The sequence below is a fragment of the Papio anubis genome, chromosome 3 (genome assembly GCF_008728515.1).
Source record: "Papio anubis isolate 15944 chromosome 3, Panubis1.0, whole genome shotgun sequence".
In the NCBI taxonomy this organism is placed as follows: domain Eukaryota; kingdom Metazoa; phylum Chordata; class Mammalia; order Primates; family Cercopithecidae; genus Papio; species Papio anubis.
This window is the reverse complement of record NC_044978.1, coordinates 4,599,635-4,619,868: the sequence shown is the minus strand read 5'-3', so window position 1 is coordinate 4,619,868 and position 20,234 is coordinate 4,599,635. Positions and strand designations below refer to the sequence as shown.

The following is a 20,234-nucleotide window of genomic DNA, read 5'->3' as shown; positions in this document are numbered from 1 at the left end:
TATGCCCTTTTGTGTTAAATCTGGGAGGGTTTATGACCATTTCAACCAATAGAGCATGAAAGAAATGATGCTATGTGACTTTTGAGGCTAGGTCATAAAAGGCAGTGAGGTCTCTGCCTTGTTTCCTGGAACACACGTGCTTAGAATCCTGAGCCACCATGGAAGAAGTCCAACTACCCCAAGGCTGACACATGAGGAAGCCAGGCCACATGCAGAACCCCATGTGGGCCCTTGGGTTCTGGTCTTCAGGTTGTACCAAGCCCAGGCACCTGATGTGAGTACACAGCACCCGGCTGACTGTAGTCCCGGTCACTGAATCACCTCTACCTTTGGGTCTCTCTATTCCCTAAGTGTTGGGGTAATCTGTCACGTAGCAGTAGTAACTGATTAGTTCATCACTTTTAAAAAATCATTGTGTGACAAAATACCTGTGGCCAAGAGCATCCCATGAGCAGATGCAAATTTTTGTTGTTACTGGTTAAAATTGATTATCAATGTTTCCATGGTGATGTGGCTTCCCAAATGTTATTTTCCAATTCTGTTTTGCCTTTATCACACATTTCAAATCAATGACTTTTATCTTTTTGGTGTATTTGACCCATTTACTAACGTAAAACACCCTTCTCTATCTCTTTTAGTGATTTTCACATCTTGAGTTCTATTTTGTATATTAATAGATTGGTTAAGTTTTACTCTCTCTTTGTTAAAGGAGATATGCCTGGCATATATTTTTCTATCCCTTATTTTCATTCTTCCTATACTATTTTAAATATCTTTTTAGGCTGAATTTTGTTTACTTTTTTTCCCAATTCTGTTGGCATATACTGAGCACTCATACTTAGCATAACAGAAACCCTATCAGACAGGGCTAGTGTTTTGTTTTTTTATTGTGGCAAAACACATAGAACACAAAATTTACTACGTTAACCATTTGTAAGTATACAGTTCAGTGGTACTGAATATATTCATATTGTGTAACCATCACCACCAACCATTTCCAAAACTCCTTCCATTGTGTAAAACAAATTCTGTATCCATTAAACACTGACTCCCCACTGCTCCCTTCCCTTAGCCTCTGGAAGCCACCATTCTTTGTCTCTATAATTTCAACCACTCCAAGCATCTGACATAATCATACAGCACTTGTCTTTTTGAGACTGCTTTATTTCACTCAGCATCATGTCCTCAAGGTTCACCCATGTAGCATTATGTCAGAATTTCCTTCATTTTTAAGGCTAATACTTCTGGGTTTTTTAAATGTGCTCTGATATTCTGATAAGTTAAAATCACCCAGCCACCCACTTGCATTGTTTGCACTCTTTTTCTGTAATCTTTAACTAAAGTTTTGTTACTGTTTTTTCTCATTCTTTTCTATTTTGGAAGACTGACTGAGTTTACAAATTTTTTCTCTAAGATTTTCTCTAAAAGTTTGCAGCATTATGAATAGTCTGATCACCTATTCTAATTCCATTCCCCTAGACCTCAGGACCCCTTAACACCCCCCTAAAGACTGAGGACCCCAAAGAATGTGTATGTGGGTTACATTTACCAATAGTTACCTTGCTAGAAATTAAGTGTTTTAAAGCTATTAATTCCTCTAAAAATAATAAACCAATTATATGTGAACATAACATTTTTATTTTAAAAAGCTAGCGAGTGGCAGAGTTTAATGGTTGTGCAAGTCTTTAATGCCTGGCTTAAAACCTTGTCGCTGCAGACTTTTGTCTGCAGACAAAAATACTACAAAAATACAAAAATTAGCTAGGCGTGGTGGCACATGCCTGTAATCCCAGTTACTGGGGAGGCTGAGGCATGAGAATTGCTTGAACCCGGGAGGTGGAGGTTGCAGTGAGCAGAGATCACACTACTGCACTCCAGCCTGAGCAACAGAGTGAGACACTGTCTCAAAAAAATAAAAATAAATATAAATAAATATATAAAAAGCAAATTAAGGCATAGTCATAGTCTTTATTTTTTTTTTTTTTGAGATGGAGTTTTGCTCTTGTTGCCCAGGCTGGAGTGCAATGGCGTGATCTCGGCTCACTGCAACCTCCGCTTCCCAGGTTCAAGCGATTCTCCTGCCTCAGCCTCCCTAGTAGCTGGGATTCCAAGCATGTGCCACCATGCCCAGCTAATTTTGTATTTTTAGTAGAGACGGGGTTTCTCCATGTTGGTCAGCCTGGTCTCGAACTCCCGACCTCAGGTGATCCGCCTGCCTCATCCTCTCAAAGTACTGGGATCACAGGGATGAGCCACCGTGCCCAGCCGGGATAGTCTTGTTAGTGAAAACAGTTTTGTCCTCGAAGATCCTAAAAGCATCAAGCTTGCTCTTTTAAGACTCTGAAGTATTACACTCTTCAGCTACGAGTCTGGTGCCTCTCTGTTGGCTTTTGCTTTTCTTAAATGTTTGGCAATACTTGGTAGTGTGTTGGGGGTATTGAGATTTCCTGCAGTTTGCCAGGAAGAAAGGATAAAGTGTGCTGCCAGGCAGGACGTGCTGATAGCTAATCTCAGTATGGGCATCTCCCTTCTTTTTTTTTTTTTTTTTTTTGAGACGGAGTTTCGCTCTTTTTTGCCCAGGCGAGAGTGCAGTGGCGCGATCTCAGCTCACCGCAACCTCCGCCTCCTGGGTTCAAGCGATTCTTGTACCTCAGCCTCCCAAGTAGCTGGGATTACAGGCCTGTGCCACCATGCCTGGCTAATTTTGTATTTTTAGTAGAGATGGGGTTTCTCCATGTTGGTCAGGCTGGTCTTGAACTGCCGACCTCAGGTGATCCACCCGCCTCGGCCTCCCAAAGTGCTGGGATTACAGGCGTGAGCCACCACGCCCGGCCAGGCATCTCCCTTCTTACAGAGCATAACACGGTCTGTATCTTCCCCTTAAACAAGGCACTTCAATCCCTCACACATTGGTATCATTTTAGCAAAAAATTTAACCAGTTTCTTTGCTCACCAATGCTTCTTTAATCCCATTTCTTATATTTATTTTTCTTCTCAAAATACATCCTGTAGTGATTATTTCATAGTCTACATAGTAGACTTTGAGGCAACGTATTTCTAAAATGTTTTAAATTTTGCTGTTTCAGATTCTTTTTAAAGAGACCTAATTTTACCTATACAAAATAGGAAACATACCTTCGAATCTAGTGTGGTCAACTTCTTCAATGCTCTCCAAATAGGTGAGATTCATGCCATAACTTGATGTCTAAACTTCTGTTTACTACTCCATTTGTTTAATGCCCTTTCTGCCTATTCAGGGATTTACACAGCTCAAGATCAAGGATCTAATTCCAACCATTTTTTGACATTGACATAGCAAAGGCAGCTTTGCACAGAGGTGGAAAATTCCCCAACTCAGCCACCCTTGAGCTAAAAGAGGTTGAATATTCAGAAATTCGACTAATCTTTCAAGATCCACTTTAAAGTCCCGTATCTAATACTGCCAGTCTGCAACGATCTTCCCTTCTTCCACTATTTCTCACAGAACCCGAAGAACTCTGAAGTTAGAATGGACCCTAGCAACATATATCAACAATCTCCTCCCACAAATAGAGTGCCCGAAGCTCAGAACAGTTGCTGGCTTGTTTGTGATCATGTCGTTAACACCCAGAAGCCTAAATTTTATTCCACTTTCAAAACTGTCTTTACCTTGGTTCAACACTGTTTCATCATTCCATGCCCTATACTGGTAGATTTAATTTTACATTCTTTTATTAATCTTTGTTTCATAGGTTTAATATTTTATAGTTCAAATTTCTATTTCATAAACCACAAAAGGGCTGGGCGTGGTGGCTCACACCTGTAATCCCAACACTTTGGGAGGCTGGGACAGGCGGATCACCTGAGGTCAGGAGTTCACGACCAGCCTGGCCAATAAGATGAAACTCCATCTCTACTAAAAATACAAAAATTAGCTGGGCCTGTAATCCCAGCAACTCAGGAGGCTGAGGCAGGAGAATCGCTTGAACCCGGGAGGTGGAGGCTGCAGTGAGCCTAGATTGCACCACTGCACTCCAGCCTGGGTGACAGAGCAAGACTCTGCCTCAAAAAAAAGAAAAAAAAGTTCTTTTAAACCAATAAATGTTGATGTGGTTGGCTATACAGGTATCCCTCATTGTCTGAACGCTCACCTAATATGGCTGTTAATTTGCAAATTTTTTACTCAGTATTCACTAGCAGTAAACTGGTTTACCGAACCTCTGTACTGAAGTCCGTGAAAATGTTTAAACTGAAAAGATGCAGAGAACATGCTGCATTCCTGCCTCAGCCGTGCTCTGACAGGCTCACGTGTCGTCTTCACCATTATCCTCCCCACACTCAGTGGATTTACGTTCCAGGAAGTGGAAAAGGCAGTGAAGAAATTAGGTAAACCAAAGCAGCCTAGAAAAGCTTATTTAGTAGAACTTAGAAGTGATAAAGTATATTTAGAGATGAATGCAGAAAAGGCACAAGCCTGGCTCTGCATACATACCCACCTACCATGACCACAGTTGCAGTTATATGGTGGAAAATAAAGAAAACACAGGAAAAGAATTTTGGATTTGAAATGCTTCACTGTGTAAATCGAGCATGAATAATTTTGAAAAATGATGGCAATACCTTATGTAACAGACTGACAGTCATAATTAGTGTTTAAAATGCTTTATTATTATAAAGAATCCTTGGTGGATTTTTATGTTATGGACTCCAATAACAGATGTACCAACTGGCAAAATGCCATGTTTGTTCCTGTGCCTTAAAAAGCCCCGAGCGCCACCTGCTGGCAAATCTCTTCTATGCACTACTATGAATAAAGCTTCCCTTCTACATTTTAGCTCAGCATCTGTGTTCAATGTTTTTCAACAGTATTTCAATTTAATTATAACTGGGGAACTGTTCAGAGTTTGGGGTAGGATTATTTTTCTTATTTAAAAGTTAAAAAGATTTAGGTTCTCTATATCCAATTAAGTTTCAGAAATGGGTTAGATAGGAAGAGTGAAGAATGCTTTATTTTCAATCGAACCAAATAGTTTACTGACTGTCTTGATATTCAGACCAAGGTCCCTGGATCTGCAACACGGGTATCACCAGTAGCAGCTGGTTAGAAATGCCGATTTAGCTCTTACCTTAGTTTTACTGAACCCGAATCTGCATTTTAACAGTATCCCTGGCTTAACAGTCTGCATACTGAAGTTTGAGAAGCTCTGTTGGACAAAGTTGGCTGCCCAATTACTGCACATCTATTTTCCTCCTACTTCACAGATCCCTGGCTTCCAGGATGAGCCTGCTTGGCCCCGGATAATCCCATTTCCCTACCAACGCCTGGTTCGGGAATGGAAGTGTAACCAGCTCTGGACAAGGAGACCTAAGTGGAAGCTAACTGGGCCACATTTCTTTAAGAAGTTTTCTCCATTCCAAGAGTCAGAGAACAGACAGTGTCTCTTCCTCTGGACACTGTTGTGTCTGAAGGTGAACACTGAACACAGCTGCAGACATCTCCTCGCAGCGTAAGAATGAAGCCACCACCAGGGCTGGAGGAACAGTGCTGGAAAGTAGGTCCCTGATGAGGTTTTGAGCCACTCAGTCAACCCTGAAGCCTATTCTATCTTTGGGCGGCCTGTTATATGAGAAACATTGTTTCATTCAGAATTCCTTTCTTGTATTCAAAATCCTGGATAATCACTGATGACCCTGAACAAAAAGCCCAGAAATCAGACTATTTTCCATTAGACGGTTTTTAAAAACTTGACAATTCTAAGAGTCCAGTGTTTCCTTCCTGTAAGAAGCTTTTTTTGATTGGCTGAAACAACACCTTCCTTTTGTATGCTCGTTTTTTATGCTCTTTCCTAGGGTACAGTGGGGTTTATAATCTGTGGGATCCAATAGTACTTACAACATTTTAAAAAATGGAAGTGTCCCCTTAAAAATAAAAATTATGCTTTAGTCAAACAAGCCCATATTTAAAAAATAAAGCCCACTAGACATATTAAACATTTTAATTTATCTTCTAGAACATTTCTCTCTTCAATCCATTTTTTAACCTAATCTTATAAGAACAATATTTTTTAATGCCAAACAATAGGCTGCCACTTTTTAACACATTTCCCATTTGCCCCAAGAAATGAGTGCTGGCAGTGAGCTGCACCTTTTTTTTCTGAACGGGAAATGGGTTCAACACACAGAAATCACAGTAAGAATTATGAAGGAAGAGCAATGCAGCAATAGAAGTTTGACGCACAAGAAAAAAACCAAATATATCAAGATATATGTTATTATACAATATTAGTGAGCAATCTGCATTATCTCATGAAATTTTATGATTTAATTTCAACCACTATCCAATTTTTGCATTACGAATATAATTTTAAAGAACAACTCTGTCACTTCGAGGAAAACAGTTGACAGTATTTATTACCAATAATAAAATTTAAGCTTTTTAGCAAAAAATAGTATTTTAGGTAAACTTGTATCTGCCACCATGAGTTTGACAGCTTTTCAAGAGCTTTCCGATGAGGCTGGTAGTGATATAAACAACTATGATTTCTATATAATGTATTCTGAAATTTACCAACTTTTTTTTTTTTTTGAGACAGCATCTTGCTCTGTCTTCTAGGTTGGAATGGAGTAGCATGATCTCAGTTCACTGCAACCTCCAACTCCCTGGCTCAAGTGATCCTCCTATCTCAACCTCCCCCAGTAGCTGGGACTACAGAATCACACACCACCATGCCTAGGTAATTTCTGTATTTTTTGTAGAGACAGGGTTTCATCATGTTGCTCAGGCTGGTCTCAAACTCCTGGGCCCAAGTGATCTGCCTACCTCTGCCTCCCAAAGTGCTGGGATGACAGGCATAGCCACTGTGCCTGGCCTGCCAACATTTGTAAGCTCAGTGAAACAATATTTTTCAAATACCCAATATGTCACATTACAAAACCATGCATAAGTAAAATACACATTAAAACTCAATCAAGAAATATCAATGTCTGTTAAGATAATGGAACCAGAACACAGTCTCGAAATAATACTACGCATCTACAGCCATCAGTCTTTGACCATTACCGTAAAAACAAGAAATGGGAAAGTTCCCTATTTAATAAATGGTGCTTTCCAGGAAGAATTAAAGTATACACTCAGTAGAAAATGACTGGATCCTTTTCCTTACTCCTTATAAAAGAGTGTAATTCAAATGGATTAGAGACTTAAATATTGGGCTTAATACCATAAAAACCTAAGAGAGAAAACCTGGGTAATACCATTCAGGCCTGACAGGCATGGCCAAGGACTATGTCTAAAACATTTTAAAAGCAAAAGCGGCAACAAAGTAAAAATTGACAAATGGATTCGTTATTAAGAGCTTCCTACTGTAAAAACTACTATAGGTGAACTAAGGCAACCTACAGTGGGATAAAATTTCTGCAATCTACCCCATCCCAACAAAGGGAATATAATATCCAGGAACCACCCAAAGAACTCAATCCTGGAACTTGCCCCAAAGAAAGAAAAATAGACAATTACATCAAAAAGTGGGCAAAGGATGTGAACTGAACTGACTCTCAAAAGAAGACATACATACACGACCAACGGGCCACGCATGAAAAATGCTTGTCATACTTAAAGCCCATCAGAGGAAAATGCAAATTAAAGCCACTGAATACCTTCTCTTTTTCCAGTTAAAATGGCAATCATTCTGAAAAGTCAAGGAAACAACACCGTGCTGGAGAGGATGGAGAAATGGAACACCCCCACCTGTTGGTGCAGGATGTAAACCCCTAGTTTCTTCAACCCATTATATAGAAGAAAACAGTACTGTGATTCTCCTCAGGATCTAGAACTAAATGCAGGCCCAGTCAATGTCCCACTTTACTGGATATATACCCAAAGGATTATAAATCATGCACACTGCTACTCAGGGACATACACATATCTTCATTTTGGCCTGTTCCTAACTCTAAAACTTGGAATCAACCTTCTATGAGTGTCCATCAGTAGCATGGACTGGATTAAAAGAAAATATGACACACATATACACCATGGAATACTACTGCAGCCACTCTAAGGATAGGTTGCTTGTATGTCCTTTGTAGGGACATGGATGCAACTGCATTCATCATTCTCAGCAAACTATACCACAGGCAGAAAATAGCCATTTCTGCATATTTCCTCATAGGTGGGGAACTGAACAATGAGATCACTTGGACTTTGGAGAGACATGCTAAGGGCCTATCAGGGAGGAGGGGAGGGGGAGAGGGATTGCATTGGAGTTCCATACCTGATGTAATTGACTGAGTTGATGGGTACTTTGATGATTGATGGAGTCACGACACACCAACTTTAGCACAGAGTATACATATATAACAACAACAAACAAAGCCTGCACATTATGCACATGCCTAGAACTTATGATATAATATTAAAAAGAAAATATCAATATATTTTAATGTAACAGACTCTGAAATTCACAATTAAAAGTTAATTGAGATTAATTTCAGATTTCACATTGCAACATCTAAGAAACTACTGCTTGTGAGCTGGGCGAGGTGGCTTACACATGTAATCCCAGCACTTTGAGAGGCCAAGGCAGGCAGATCACCTGAGGTCAGGAGTTCCAGACCAGCCTGACCAACATGGTGAAACCCCATCTCTACTAAAAATACAAAAATTAGCTGGGTTTGGTGGAGGGCAGCTGTAATCCCAGCTACTCGGGAGGCTGAGGCGGGAGAATCGCTTCAACCTGGGAGGCAGAGGTTGCAGTGACCCGAGCTCGCACCACTGCACTGCAGCCTGGGCGACAGAGTGAGACTGTCTCAAAAAAAAAAAAAAGGAAACAGAAAATACGACTTGTGGTATAAAAAAAAATCCACAATTAACGGAAAAGGTTATTAAAATACTCCTTCATTTCTGAACCACATTTTGTATATGCCAGATTTTCTGTATATCCTTCAGCCAATGATATATAGATTATAATAGATTATAAGCAGAAGGTGATTTGAGAATCCAGCTATGTTCTATTAAACCAGACACCAGTGATTAGCAAAAATCACTGATTTTTTGGACATACAGCTTTTTCATGACATATGTTACTTACATTATATGGCAACTATATAATGAGTTTATTACTACTATTAAACAACTATTTTTAAAATGTTTAATTTCTAATATGGTAAATATTTATGGATATAAGCTATAGCCTATATAAACAAAAGCTCTTCAGAATCCTCAATAACTTTTCCGAATGTAAAAGGGTCCTACGATCAAAATGTTTGAAAGTTATGTTAGCACACTTGAGGTTGGTGCCGGAAATCCAGAAGAGCAGGAGACAGCTGTAGCCTACTGTCTATCAACCCAGTGAAGCATCCACCTGGTAAATCGTATGCTCTAGCTTAATTAATGAACACACAGACTGGGAAGTGGCCATAAGAATTAGAAGAAAAAAGTGAAAATTGTTACCTCAGATGGCTTGATTAAAAATTAGAGATTTTACCCAGGGGAGAATATTCATCAAACTTCTTAAAGATTATAATGCAGAAGGATGCACAGACTTTTTCTATGTATTTCAGACGGCAAATTTAACAGGAATGGGCAACTGTTACAGAAGCAAATTTCCCCGAAACATATGAAATACATTTCCTAACCAGCAGAGCTGAGCAACAGAAGCCGCTTCCTGACAGTCCCTTCAGTCTACAAATACTGTCTATTATGTGCCTATATTTGGGAATTCCAACAAGAAATAAGATCGTGCCTTCGTTCACTCCAATGGGACACACGAGCAAACAAACTACACTAATTTCAGGGTCCGGTAACGATCTCGATGGAGGGAAACACGCTTTTGCGACACAGAGAGGTGTGTAAAAGCTCCCAAAGATGGATGCCTGGAAAAAGGCTCTGTGAGGCAGTGGTGTATACACGGAGAGACTTGAGACACAGGTAGAAGCAGAGCCCTGTGCAAAGCAAAAGAGCCACGGCAATGCAAGTGCCCCACCACTGGGAAAAAACCTGGAGTGTCCTTACAACAGTAGCGGCAACAAGAAGTGTGACTGGAGCACAGGAATACGACATCAGGCCCAAAAGGCCAGCAATATCCATGCAACGTAGAGCAACGGTTCTCATCAATCTTAACAGCACACTAGACCAAATGCATCGGAATCCCTGTGGGCAGAGCCTGCGCATCGGTATTTGTTTTAAGAGTTCTCTAGGTGATATTAATGCACTGCCTGGGATGAGAGTCTGTTAGGCAACAATAAGGAATTTAGATATTATTATCATTTTTTTGAGACGGAGTCTCGCTCTGTTGCCAGGCTGGAGTGCAACACGATTTTAGTGCAGTGCAGTGGCACGATCTCTGCTCACTGCAATCTCCGCCTCCCAGGTTCAAGCTATTCTCCTGCCTCAGCCCCCTGAGTAGCTGGGACTATAGGCACCCGCTACCACGCCTGGCTAATTTTTGTATTTTTAGTAGAGACGGGGTTTCACCAGGTTGGCCAGGATGGTTTCGATTTCTTTACCTCGTGATCTGCCTGCCTCAGCCTCCCAAAGTGCTGGGATTACAGGCATGAGCACCATGCCCGGCTGCTATTATTATTATTTTAATAATAATATATAGGTTTCACTATGTTGCCTAGGTGGGACTCAAGGGACCCTCTGGCTCTGGCCTCAGCCTTCAAAGTAGCTGGGATTATAGGCATGTGCCGCTATGCCTGGCTTCATATATATATACACACATAGATACATTTTTTTTTTTTTTTTTTTGAGATGGGAGTCTCGCTCTGTCATCCAGGCTGGAGTGCAGTGGTGCAATCTTAGCTTACTGCAACCTCCGCCTCCCAGGCTCAAGCAATTCTCATGCCTCAGCCTCCCGAGTACCTGAGAATACAGGCGTGTGCCACCACACTCGGCTAATTTTTTGTATTATTTGTAGAGATGGGGTTTTGTCACGTTGGCCAGGCTGCTCTCAAACTCCTGACCTCAAGTGATCTGCCCACCTCCACCTCCAAAGGTGCTGGGATTATAGGTGTGAGCCACCGCTCCTGGCTAGGTGTTGTTTTAATATAAGAGTAAGTCACTGAAGAGTGGAAACTAGTAGGACTGATTTCCCTTTTTTTTTTTTTTTTTAAATTTACTTTGTAAAAGATCACTTTAGTTCTTATGGGAGGAATTGAGGGCATGAATAGAAAACTCTTTAATGCTGAAAGTTCTAAGAGGCTGAATAAGCATTTATTAGGAAAGATTTATGGGATGGAGGCTTAGCCACTAGATGGTGATGGCCAACACTAAGAGTGTGATTTTTCAGAGACTCTAAACAATCAATAGGTACAATCAGAGAAAGGGGGAAAAATTCCTACAAAAGTGCCAGATGCAGTGGCATGCACCCGTACCCCCAGCCCTTTGGGAGGCTGAGGTAGGAGGTTTGCTTGAGGCTAGGAGTCTGAGGCAGCCTGTGCAACATAGTGAAACCTCATCTCTACAAAAATAAAAAATATTAGCCAGGTGTGGTGGGGCATGACTGTGGTCCTAGGTACTCAGGAAGCTGAGGCAGGAGGATTACTTAAGCCCAGGAGGTCAAGGCTGCAGTGAGCTGTGGTCATGTGACTTCACTCCAGCCTGGATGACAGAGAAAGACCTTGTCTCAAAAGCAAAAAACAAAACCTACAAAAGAGGGAACATCAAGTGTGAACTACTCCTAAATACACTTTGTCAATTTGACCATGTTCTACTAACAAGGTATTTATGCCCTTACATTGCTACCATATGTAATTTATCTAGCTAAAGACTTTAACATTTCAAACAAAGGAAGAGAATTCTATTTACAATTTAAAAACTTTATCATCAACTGACCTAAAACCTACCCAGTATTATTAGTTCTATTAACTAGTCCAAAGATAAAACTTTGAAATTGCTTTTATTTGAACTGGAAAATTGTTACTTTCAAACTAAATATAAATAATAATAAATTGATACAGAAACAAAGCAAAAAGGCTATTCTAATTCAAAAATACCTTATATCTTAAAGCAACTTAATGTTTTTCATCAATGTGGTAATTATTTGTAAGTAACGCTCTTTAGCCTCTCACTTAAAAGTCTGAAAGGTCCTCTTTAGTTTGCTCTGAGTTCTCTCATTTGCCAGCATTCTTGCCTCTGTCCCTGACATGAGGACACCACATCGGGTGTTAGCCTGAGCGCTGCTGCCTGTCGTGCAGAAGCAAGCGAAACATGCCCGTGTCTCTATCGCAAGCGGAGAAACATGTGGCTCCCCATCTCTCATTTATCTTATCCACCTGTTTTCTTTAGGCATTCTGAGTTTGTAAGGCACTAAAATAAAATATGTATTATACAAATACAAACTACTATACCAAATAATACAAATATATTCGAAATATTTTTATGGTAAAATACAGTATTTGGTAAAGTTACTAATAATATCAATTTTTCCCAACAATAAAAAATAACTACTAGAACAATCAATGCAAATTCATAGCATTTAATATTTACGCTCCATATATAAATACACATACTTTAAGAGGAAAAGAAAATTACCTTTCAAAAGATGGTTCAGATCCATTGTGTCATGTAAGACTTTTTGTTTATGTCTGTGCTCCAAACTGGAGTCTAACACTGAAGACGACTTTGAGGACAGACCAGGCTCATGTTTTTCTTTCCCTTTTTTGGCTGATTTCAAATATTTTGAATTATTTTTCAAATCCTCAACATCTTCATATATTTCTTGGCTCACATTTTCTTGCTTTTCAACTTTCACTTTTTGATCATTTGCTATGCCCAGTTCAAAAGACTGGAGAGGGCTAATGTCTGGAGTTGATAAGGGACTTACGTCCGTCACAGTATCTTCAGACTCCTCAGGGTAGTGGCCACATTTTGGTGTCATACTTGAAGGCTGTGTTTCTGTCGATTTTATTTCTGACTTATACTTCTGTTTTGGTGACAGGAGGGTTACACCAGATACATGTTTCTTGGATGATGGAGACGAATCAGATAGATGGCTATCAGACCCTGCATCTAAACAATCTGTGCTTGAACTTGAAGATGAGGAAGATAAAGAGGAGGAGGAAGAGGAGCTAACTTTGCAATACTTTTTCCTTATGCTTTTTTTAACGTTGGTAGACGGTTTGGCGGACTTGGACTTGGCATGGTATTTCTTCCCATCATCACTGCTTTCCTCTCCATCTGTGTAGTAATCATCTTCACCTTCTTTTACAATTTTGGGAATTCTACTTGGGATGGACACGTGTATTTTAAGTCCTGTTGTAACATCACACAATTTTTTTGATCTTGAAGAGGCTGGCAATGAGAAAGAACTTACACTTTGTGTAACATTGTTCTCTACAGGGTGTTCTGGGGGAAGTTTCAGGTTTCTTTCATTTCCCTTCTCAGTAAGATAATTTTCTGTTGTTTGCATTCCAGTGTTCGGGTTCACATTTTTTGTATCTTTATCTATTCTTTCCTTCGGGTCATCATTTTGCTTGTCAAAAACTGAGTTAGTTTCACATTTCCTTCCTTCTTCAAAGTCACTGTCAAAGAAAGAATGGTCGACTTCACCTTCTAATATATCTCCAAACTGATCCATGATGGCAAAAATATATCTGCGAAAAAAAAATGTAAACATCAGACTAAAGAGTTATTTCCAAATACTTTCCATTTGTATACAATAATTATTTTCCCAAACTGACAAGTGTGGTTAATATATAAAAAGAAACATTATAAAAACAACAACAAAAAAGTAACTCAGTGAAGTGATGATGGGGTTGTATGAGTAACAAGTTCTACCAATTATTTGAAAAATAAAAAAGTCCCATAGTTAAGTTCATAAGAAAATAACAGATCATCAAGGCAGGGATGTCACAAACACGGATACCTAAGCGAACCTTAAGGATAATCTGCCTTCTATAAATTAAGTACAATGAAACAAAGAAAAAGGCTGGGCGCGGTGGCTCACGCCTGTAATCCCAACACTTTGGGAGGCCAAGGCGGGCGGATCACCAGGCCAAGAGATCGAGACCATCCTGGCCAACGTGGTGAAACTCCGTTTCTACCAAAAATACAAAAATTAGCTGGGCGTGATGGCGCATGCCTGTAGTCCCAGCTACTCGGGAAGCTGAGGCAGAATTGCTTGAAGCCAGGAAGTGGAGGTTGCAGTGAGCAGAGATCACACCACTGCACTCCAGCCTGGTGACAGAGCGACACTCTGTCTCAACAACAACAAACAAAAACAAAAACCCAAAAAATATACAAATTAAATACAATTAGAGTTTAGAATAAGAAAGGATAGAGTTAAAAAAAAATCTCATAGGTCACCTCCCTTGAGAATAAAAGTCAAAAAAATAAAAGAAAGGAAAAGAAGAAAAATCTCATAGGACCAGCTAAACCAGTCCACACACGGTTCCAGCGGAAGCCGCGCAGTCCACACACGGTTCCAGCGGAAGCCGCGCAGGGAGGACTGCCTAACATATTTCAGGACTTGCTGTCTCTGTCCCCTTTCTGCTCCTTTACCGCAGTTAGGGAGGAAGCAACAGAGACAAGGAGATGATTCTTGTCAAGGTTCCCCAACCCTTCCTGAAGAGGAACAAAAGTTCTAAGTCACCCAGACAGGCTGCACAGGTATGTCAAACTTCTGAATGTGTGATCACAAACTGTGCCAAAAGCACATGTAGAAAATGAAAGGGGAAGAGTGTATGTCTCACTGTGTTAAAGGGGGTCTGATTTAAGAGCTATTTCACAGCAGACAGCCAATGGCTGTCTAAAATGGAAAAATCAAGGCATATTATTCAGACACATGGAGTTAAGTATTACAAAAAATGGATTAAAATGTTCAAAGTAGTTCCCTTTATTATGGGGCAGGGACCACTTGATTTTTGTGTGTTTTTTTCCTTAGAGACCACTGTTTTTGTTATAGACCTTAAATTACTAGTTGACCTGTAAATTTATATATTACTATGATAAAAACATTGATTTAAAATATTTTAATATTCCATACAGTTAAATTAGAAACATCACTATGAAGTCATCGTCTTTTAAAAAATTTTTTTAAATCTGTTATTACAGTGGTCAAAGTAGCTGTGTCACATTATCCATTACTGACAACCTTAAGATCAGAATTGACCTTCTAATTCTATTCTCCACTAAAAAAACTCCAGGACTCCTTGGCAGGCAGGGGACTGCATTTCTGGAGGCAAAGAGCCTGGATCAGCTTATTGTTGCCAGAAAGCACAATATTCATAAATATGCCTGGGGTGGTGGGAATCAAACAGAGGATCAGTTTAAAGGGGCTTCCACTGTCCACGTTGGACAATTCGGCACTGAAAAAGAAAAAAGACAAGTATACATAAAAATGAAAAAATAATTTCTATGAGAAGCCATGAGTACACACTGATATTCAAAAGTGACAATAAAATAATTTCCAATAATAAAACAGCAAAGGGCCGGGCGCGGTGGCTCATGCCTGTAATCCCCAGCACTCTGGGAGGCCAAGGCAGGTGGATCACGAGGTCAGGAGTTCGAGACCACTCTGGCCAACATAGTGAAACCCCACCTCTACTAAAAATACAAAAAATCAGCCAGGTGTGGTGGTGGGCGCCTATAATCCCAGCTACTCAGGAGGCTGAGGCAGGAGAATGGCGTGAATCCAGGAGGTGGAGGTTGCAGTGAGCCAAGATCATACCATTGTACTACTCCAGCCTGGGCGACAGTGCGAGACTCTATCTTAAAAACAAAACAAAACAAAACAAAAATAGCAAAAAATGCAATTATGTGCTCACTATATTCATATTATAATTCTATTTTACATCAAATCAAGGAGTAAACGTTTATGTAATCTGTATCCTAAACCAGCCACAACGCTCTGCAGCCTTTAATTGCTTAAGTGACTGTGCAACCTAAAAAAAAATCTTTTTTAAAGTATATAATCTAAAAGTGAGTCAAACTTGTATTATTAATACTATTGTGATAAATTAACATGACAGGTTAAGGTATGTGTGGTAATACATTTTATCATGGGTTAATTCTGCTTATCTTTAGTGTTTCGAAGAGTTGAAAAGATTCTGATGTATTAGATACATAAAAATTAAACTGTCATCTACATTTAAGCACAGAAGGGAATCTAATTGATTAAATCAGTAAGTTTAGACTTAGTTGGTTTTATAAACAATATCTAAGTGCTTAGGAAGATTTCCTTTGTTAGGTTTGTAAGTGTGCCTAGCCAGCAGTTTGAGGTACCTAAAAAAAAAAAATCTAAACAATAAAAATTTGTGATGTTAAGTTAGCAAATGGTATACAACGTTTAGGAAAATTTAATATATTTTATCAGCTAAATGAAGATTAAGCAAAATACAAGTGAGTTTTAAAATTCTAATGTGTTAGAAGATCTTAAAATTTAAGATTATAAATGTATACCTAATAAACATTAAAATACCAGTTTTACTATTTTCCATAGCATCGATTAATGCCTTCTCATTTTAAAATTCAAACTGACAGAGGGAAGTCTCTATCCCAAATCCTTAAAAGACAGATACTTGATAAAGTTTATTTTTATGTTTTATCTTTTGAGACAGGGTCTTGCTTTGTCACCCAGGCTAGAGTGCAGTGACAGGATTCCAGCTCACTGCAGTCTCCAACTCCCGGGCTCAAGTGATCCTCCCACCTCAGCCTGCCTAGTAGCTGGAACTATGGGCATGCACCACCACACCCGGGTTTTTCTTATTTTCTTTCTCCCCTTTTTTTTTTGAGACAGAGTCTCTCTCTGTCACCCAGGCTGGAGTGCAGTAGTGGGATCTCGGCTCACTGCAGCCTCCACCACCCAGGTTTCAGTGATTCTCCCGGCTCAGCCTCCCAGGAAGCTGGGATTACAGGCATGCACCAAGACGCCCAGCTAATTTTTATATTTTTAGTAGAGATAGGGTTTTGCCATATTAGCCAGGCTAGTCTCAAACTCTGAACTCAGGTGATCTGCCCACCTCAGCCTCCCAAAGTGCTGGGATTACAGGCGTGAGAGCCATCGTGCCCAGCTTCTTTATTTTCTAGAGACAGAGTCTGCCTATGTTGCCCAGTCTGGTCTGGAACTCTGGGCTCAAGTGAGCACCCCATCTCAGTCTCCCAAAGTGCTGGGATTACAGTCATGAGCCACCGTGTTCGGCCTCCTAATAAAGTTTTTTTGTTTGTTTTTGGTTTTTTGAGAGTCTCACTCTGTCACCCAGGCTGGGGTGCACTGGCATGATCTCGGCTCACTGCGAACTCTGCCTCAAGCAATTCTCCTGCCTCAGCCTCCTGAGTAGCTGGGATTACAGGCATGAGCTACCACATCCAGCTAATTTTGTTTTTTAAGTAGAGATGGGGTTTCATCATGTTGGCTAGGCTGGTCTCAAACTCCTGACCTCAGATGATCTGCCCGCCTCAGCCTCCCAAAGTGGTGGGATTACAGGCGTGAGCCATTGCGCCTGGCTATCTCAAGTAATTTATACAAACTGAAACTTGTCTCTTTCAAAAAGGAATCTGGCACTTTTAGAGTCATAAAAAAACCTAAAAACTTCTGAATTAGTAACGTCACTTCTGGAAGTTTATCCTCAAGATACTATACTAAAAAGAAAAAAGATGCCCCGCATGGTGGTTCACAACCGTTAATCCCAGCACTTTGGGAGGCCAAGGCGGGCAGACTGCCTGAGGTCAGGGGTTTGAGACCAGCCTGGCCAACATGGTGAAACCCCATCTCTACTAAAACTACAAAAAATTAGCCAAGTGTGGTGGCATGCACCTGTAATCCCAGCTACTCAGAAGGCTGAGGCAGGTGAATCGTTTGAACCTGGGAGGCAGAGTTTGCAGTGAGCCGAGATTGTGCCAGTGCACTCCAGCCTGGGTGACAGAAAGAGACTCTCTCTCTCAAAAAACCAAAACCAAAACAAAACAAAACTTATTAGGAGGCCAACCATAGTGGCTCACGTCTGTAATCCCAGCACCTTGGGAAGCTGAGGTGGGAGGATCACTTGAGCCCAGAGTTCAAGACCAGCCTGGGGAACAAAGGGAGACTATCTTTAGAAGTCGGGAGTGGTGGCTCACGCCTGTAATCCCAGCACTTTGAAAAGCCAAGGTGGGCAGATCACCTGAGTTCAGGAGTTCGAGACCAGCCTGGCCAACATGGTGAAATCCCATCTCTACTAAAAATACAAAAATTAGCTGGGCGTGGTGGCACGTGCCTGTAATCCCAGCTACCCAGGAGGCTGAAGCAGGAGAACTGCTGAAACCCGGGAGACAGAGGCTGCAGTGAGCTGAGATCGCACCACTGCACTCCAGCCTGGGCGACAGAGAGAGACTCCATCTCATAAATAAATAAATAGACAAATAAAGGGAATTCTAGCATTACTTGTAACACTGAAAAGCTTCTATAGATAAATATTACGATTCTGTTAACATAATCACTTAGATCAGGAGTCAGCAAAGTACCTGTCCATAAGCCAGATCTTGTCTGCTGTGTGTTTTTGTGAATAACATTTTACTGGAACACAGCCCCACTCACGGGCACAGGTATTGTCTCTCCCAGCTTTCACACTACGACTGCAGAGCTGAGTAGTTGTGACTGAGACCCTATGGCCCACAGAGACTAAAATACCTACCATCTGATCCCTTACTGAAAAGTTTGTAGGCCGGGCGTGGTGGCTCACACCTGTAATCCCAACACTTGGGGAGGCCGAGGCGGGTGGATCACCTGAGGTCAGGAGTTCAAGACCAGCCTGGCCCACATGGTGAAACTCCTTCTTTACTAAAAATACAAAAATTAGCCAGGCGTGGTGGTGCATGCCTGTAATCCCAGCTACTAGGGAGGCTGAGGCAGGAGGATCACTTGAATATGGGAGGCAGAGGTTGCAGGGAGCTGAGATCATGCCATTGCACTCCAGCCTGGGTGACAAGAGCAAGACTCCATCTCAAAAAAAAAAGAAAAGTTTGTAGATCCCTGGTTGATTTTATTTAAATTTTTTAAAGAAACAGGTGCTCACTCCATCGCCCAGGCTGGAGTGCAGTGACAGGATTCTAGCTCACTGCAGTCTCCAACTCCTGGGCTCACGTGATCCTCCCACCTCAGCCTCCAGAGTAGCCGGGACTACAGGCGCACACCACTGTGCCCAGCTTGTAGACCCTTGATTTAGATGATGTATGAACATGAAAAATAAAGAATACAAAACTTCTCTATACTGAATAATATAATTTACAGTTAAAGCAAAACTAAAGGGGAGGAGGCCATACATTAAGAATTGACCTGTTAAAAGAAAAATGACACACAATCCCATTATAGTGCCATTACTGTTACCATAATAGTGTTTGTGTAATAAATTAGGCAAATAAGTGATGTGTGGGAGTCTGCTCAGTGGTTGAAACGAATGAATGGAGTCAGACACACCCAGACTCAAAATATGATTCTGCTACTTCCCAGTTGTGTGATCCTGGGCATGCACACAGGATGTTCACCACAGCACAGCATCCACTACTGTTTGCAATAGCAATGCAAGAGAAACAACTTCACTGTCCGTTAAGAAGAAAATGAATAAACAAATTGTGTAAGCACATATCTGCCAAAAAGGATACACTGAGATCTACAAAAATAACATTGAATAAAAAAGCAGAATTAAAAAAGCCAACGAGGCTGGCACCATGGCTCACGCCTGTCATCTCAGCACTTAGGGAGGCCAAGGTGGGAGGATTGCTTGCGCCCAGAGCCCAGGAGTTCCAGACCACATAATGAGCCCTCGTCGCTACAAAAAATTAAAAAATAAAAATTAGCTGGGCATAGTGGTGTGCCTGTAGTCCCAGCTACTGAGGAGGCTGAGGTGGGAGGATCACTTGTGCCCAGGAGGGTGATAATGCAATGAGTCATGATTAACCACTGCACTCCCGTCTGGGCTACAGGCCAAGACCCTGTCTCAAAATAAATAAATAAGCAAGCAAGCAATGATACAATTACATAAAACTTAAAACATATACAAAACAATGCTATGTTCTTCATGAGCACAAACATACAAGCCAAGTTATAGAACACGGATTGGAAGGACATACATTAAACATGAGTATAACCCACGAGGGGAGGGGAGAGGAGTACGTGTGGTCAGGGGAAGGAGAAATAGAAAAACTTGGATAGAGGCCTGCGATCATGGGTCATCACAAACATAAAGACTGTGGCTGATCATAATCTAATTTTGCCCACTTGAATGTAAAAAGAAAAACAAACTAAAATAGCCACTGAATGGTGAATCGGTCTTATAACACT

General features: G+C 40.8%; 1 protein-coding gene and 1 long non-coding RNA gene across 8 annotated transcripts in view; one reads left to right on the top strand and one right to left on the bottom strand.

The window, feature by feature from the left end:
• CFAP97 (cilia and flagella associated protein 97) overlaps nucleotides 1-20,234 on the bottom strand; it is a 47,036-nt gene that overhangs the window by 18,448 nt on the left and 8,354 nt on the right. For all 5 annotated transcript variants that reach the window (XM_009207970.4, XM_017959263.3, XM_017959260.2 and 2 more), the window contains exon 2: nucleotides 12,512-13,572. In XM_009207970.4, coding sequence (XP_009206234.3) covers nucleotides 12,512-13,556 — 1,045 coding nt within the window. In that variant the 5' untranslated portion in view covers nucleotides 13,557-13,572. The remainder of the gene's footprint in view (nucleotides 1-12,511; nucleotides 13,573-20,234) is intronic.
• LOC103884840 lies at nucleotides 97-13,006 on the top strand. Of its 3 annotated transcripts, none has more exons than XR_001903107.3 (5): nucleotides 97-274; nucleotides 3,087-3,179; nucleotides 4,167-4,365; nucleotides 5,242-5,531; nucleotides 6,593-6,636. It is a non-coding gene; the product is annotated as an uncharacterized LOC103884840 (long non-coding RNA). The 3 variants fall into 3 exon arrangements; XR_001903106.3 differs by having other exon boundaries at nucleotides 6,573-6,611; XR_001903105.3 differs by lacking the exon at nucleotides 6,593-6,636 and adding an exon at nucleotides 12,918-13,006 and having other exon boundaries at nucleotides 98-274.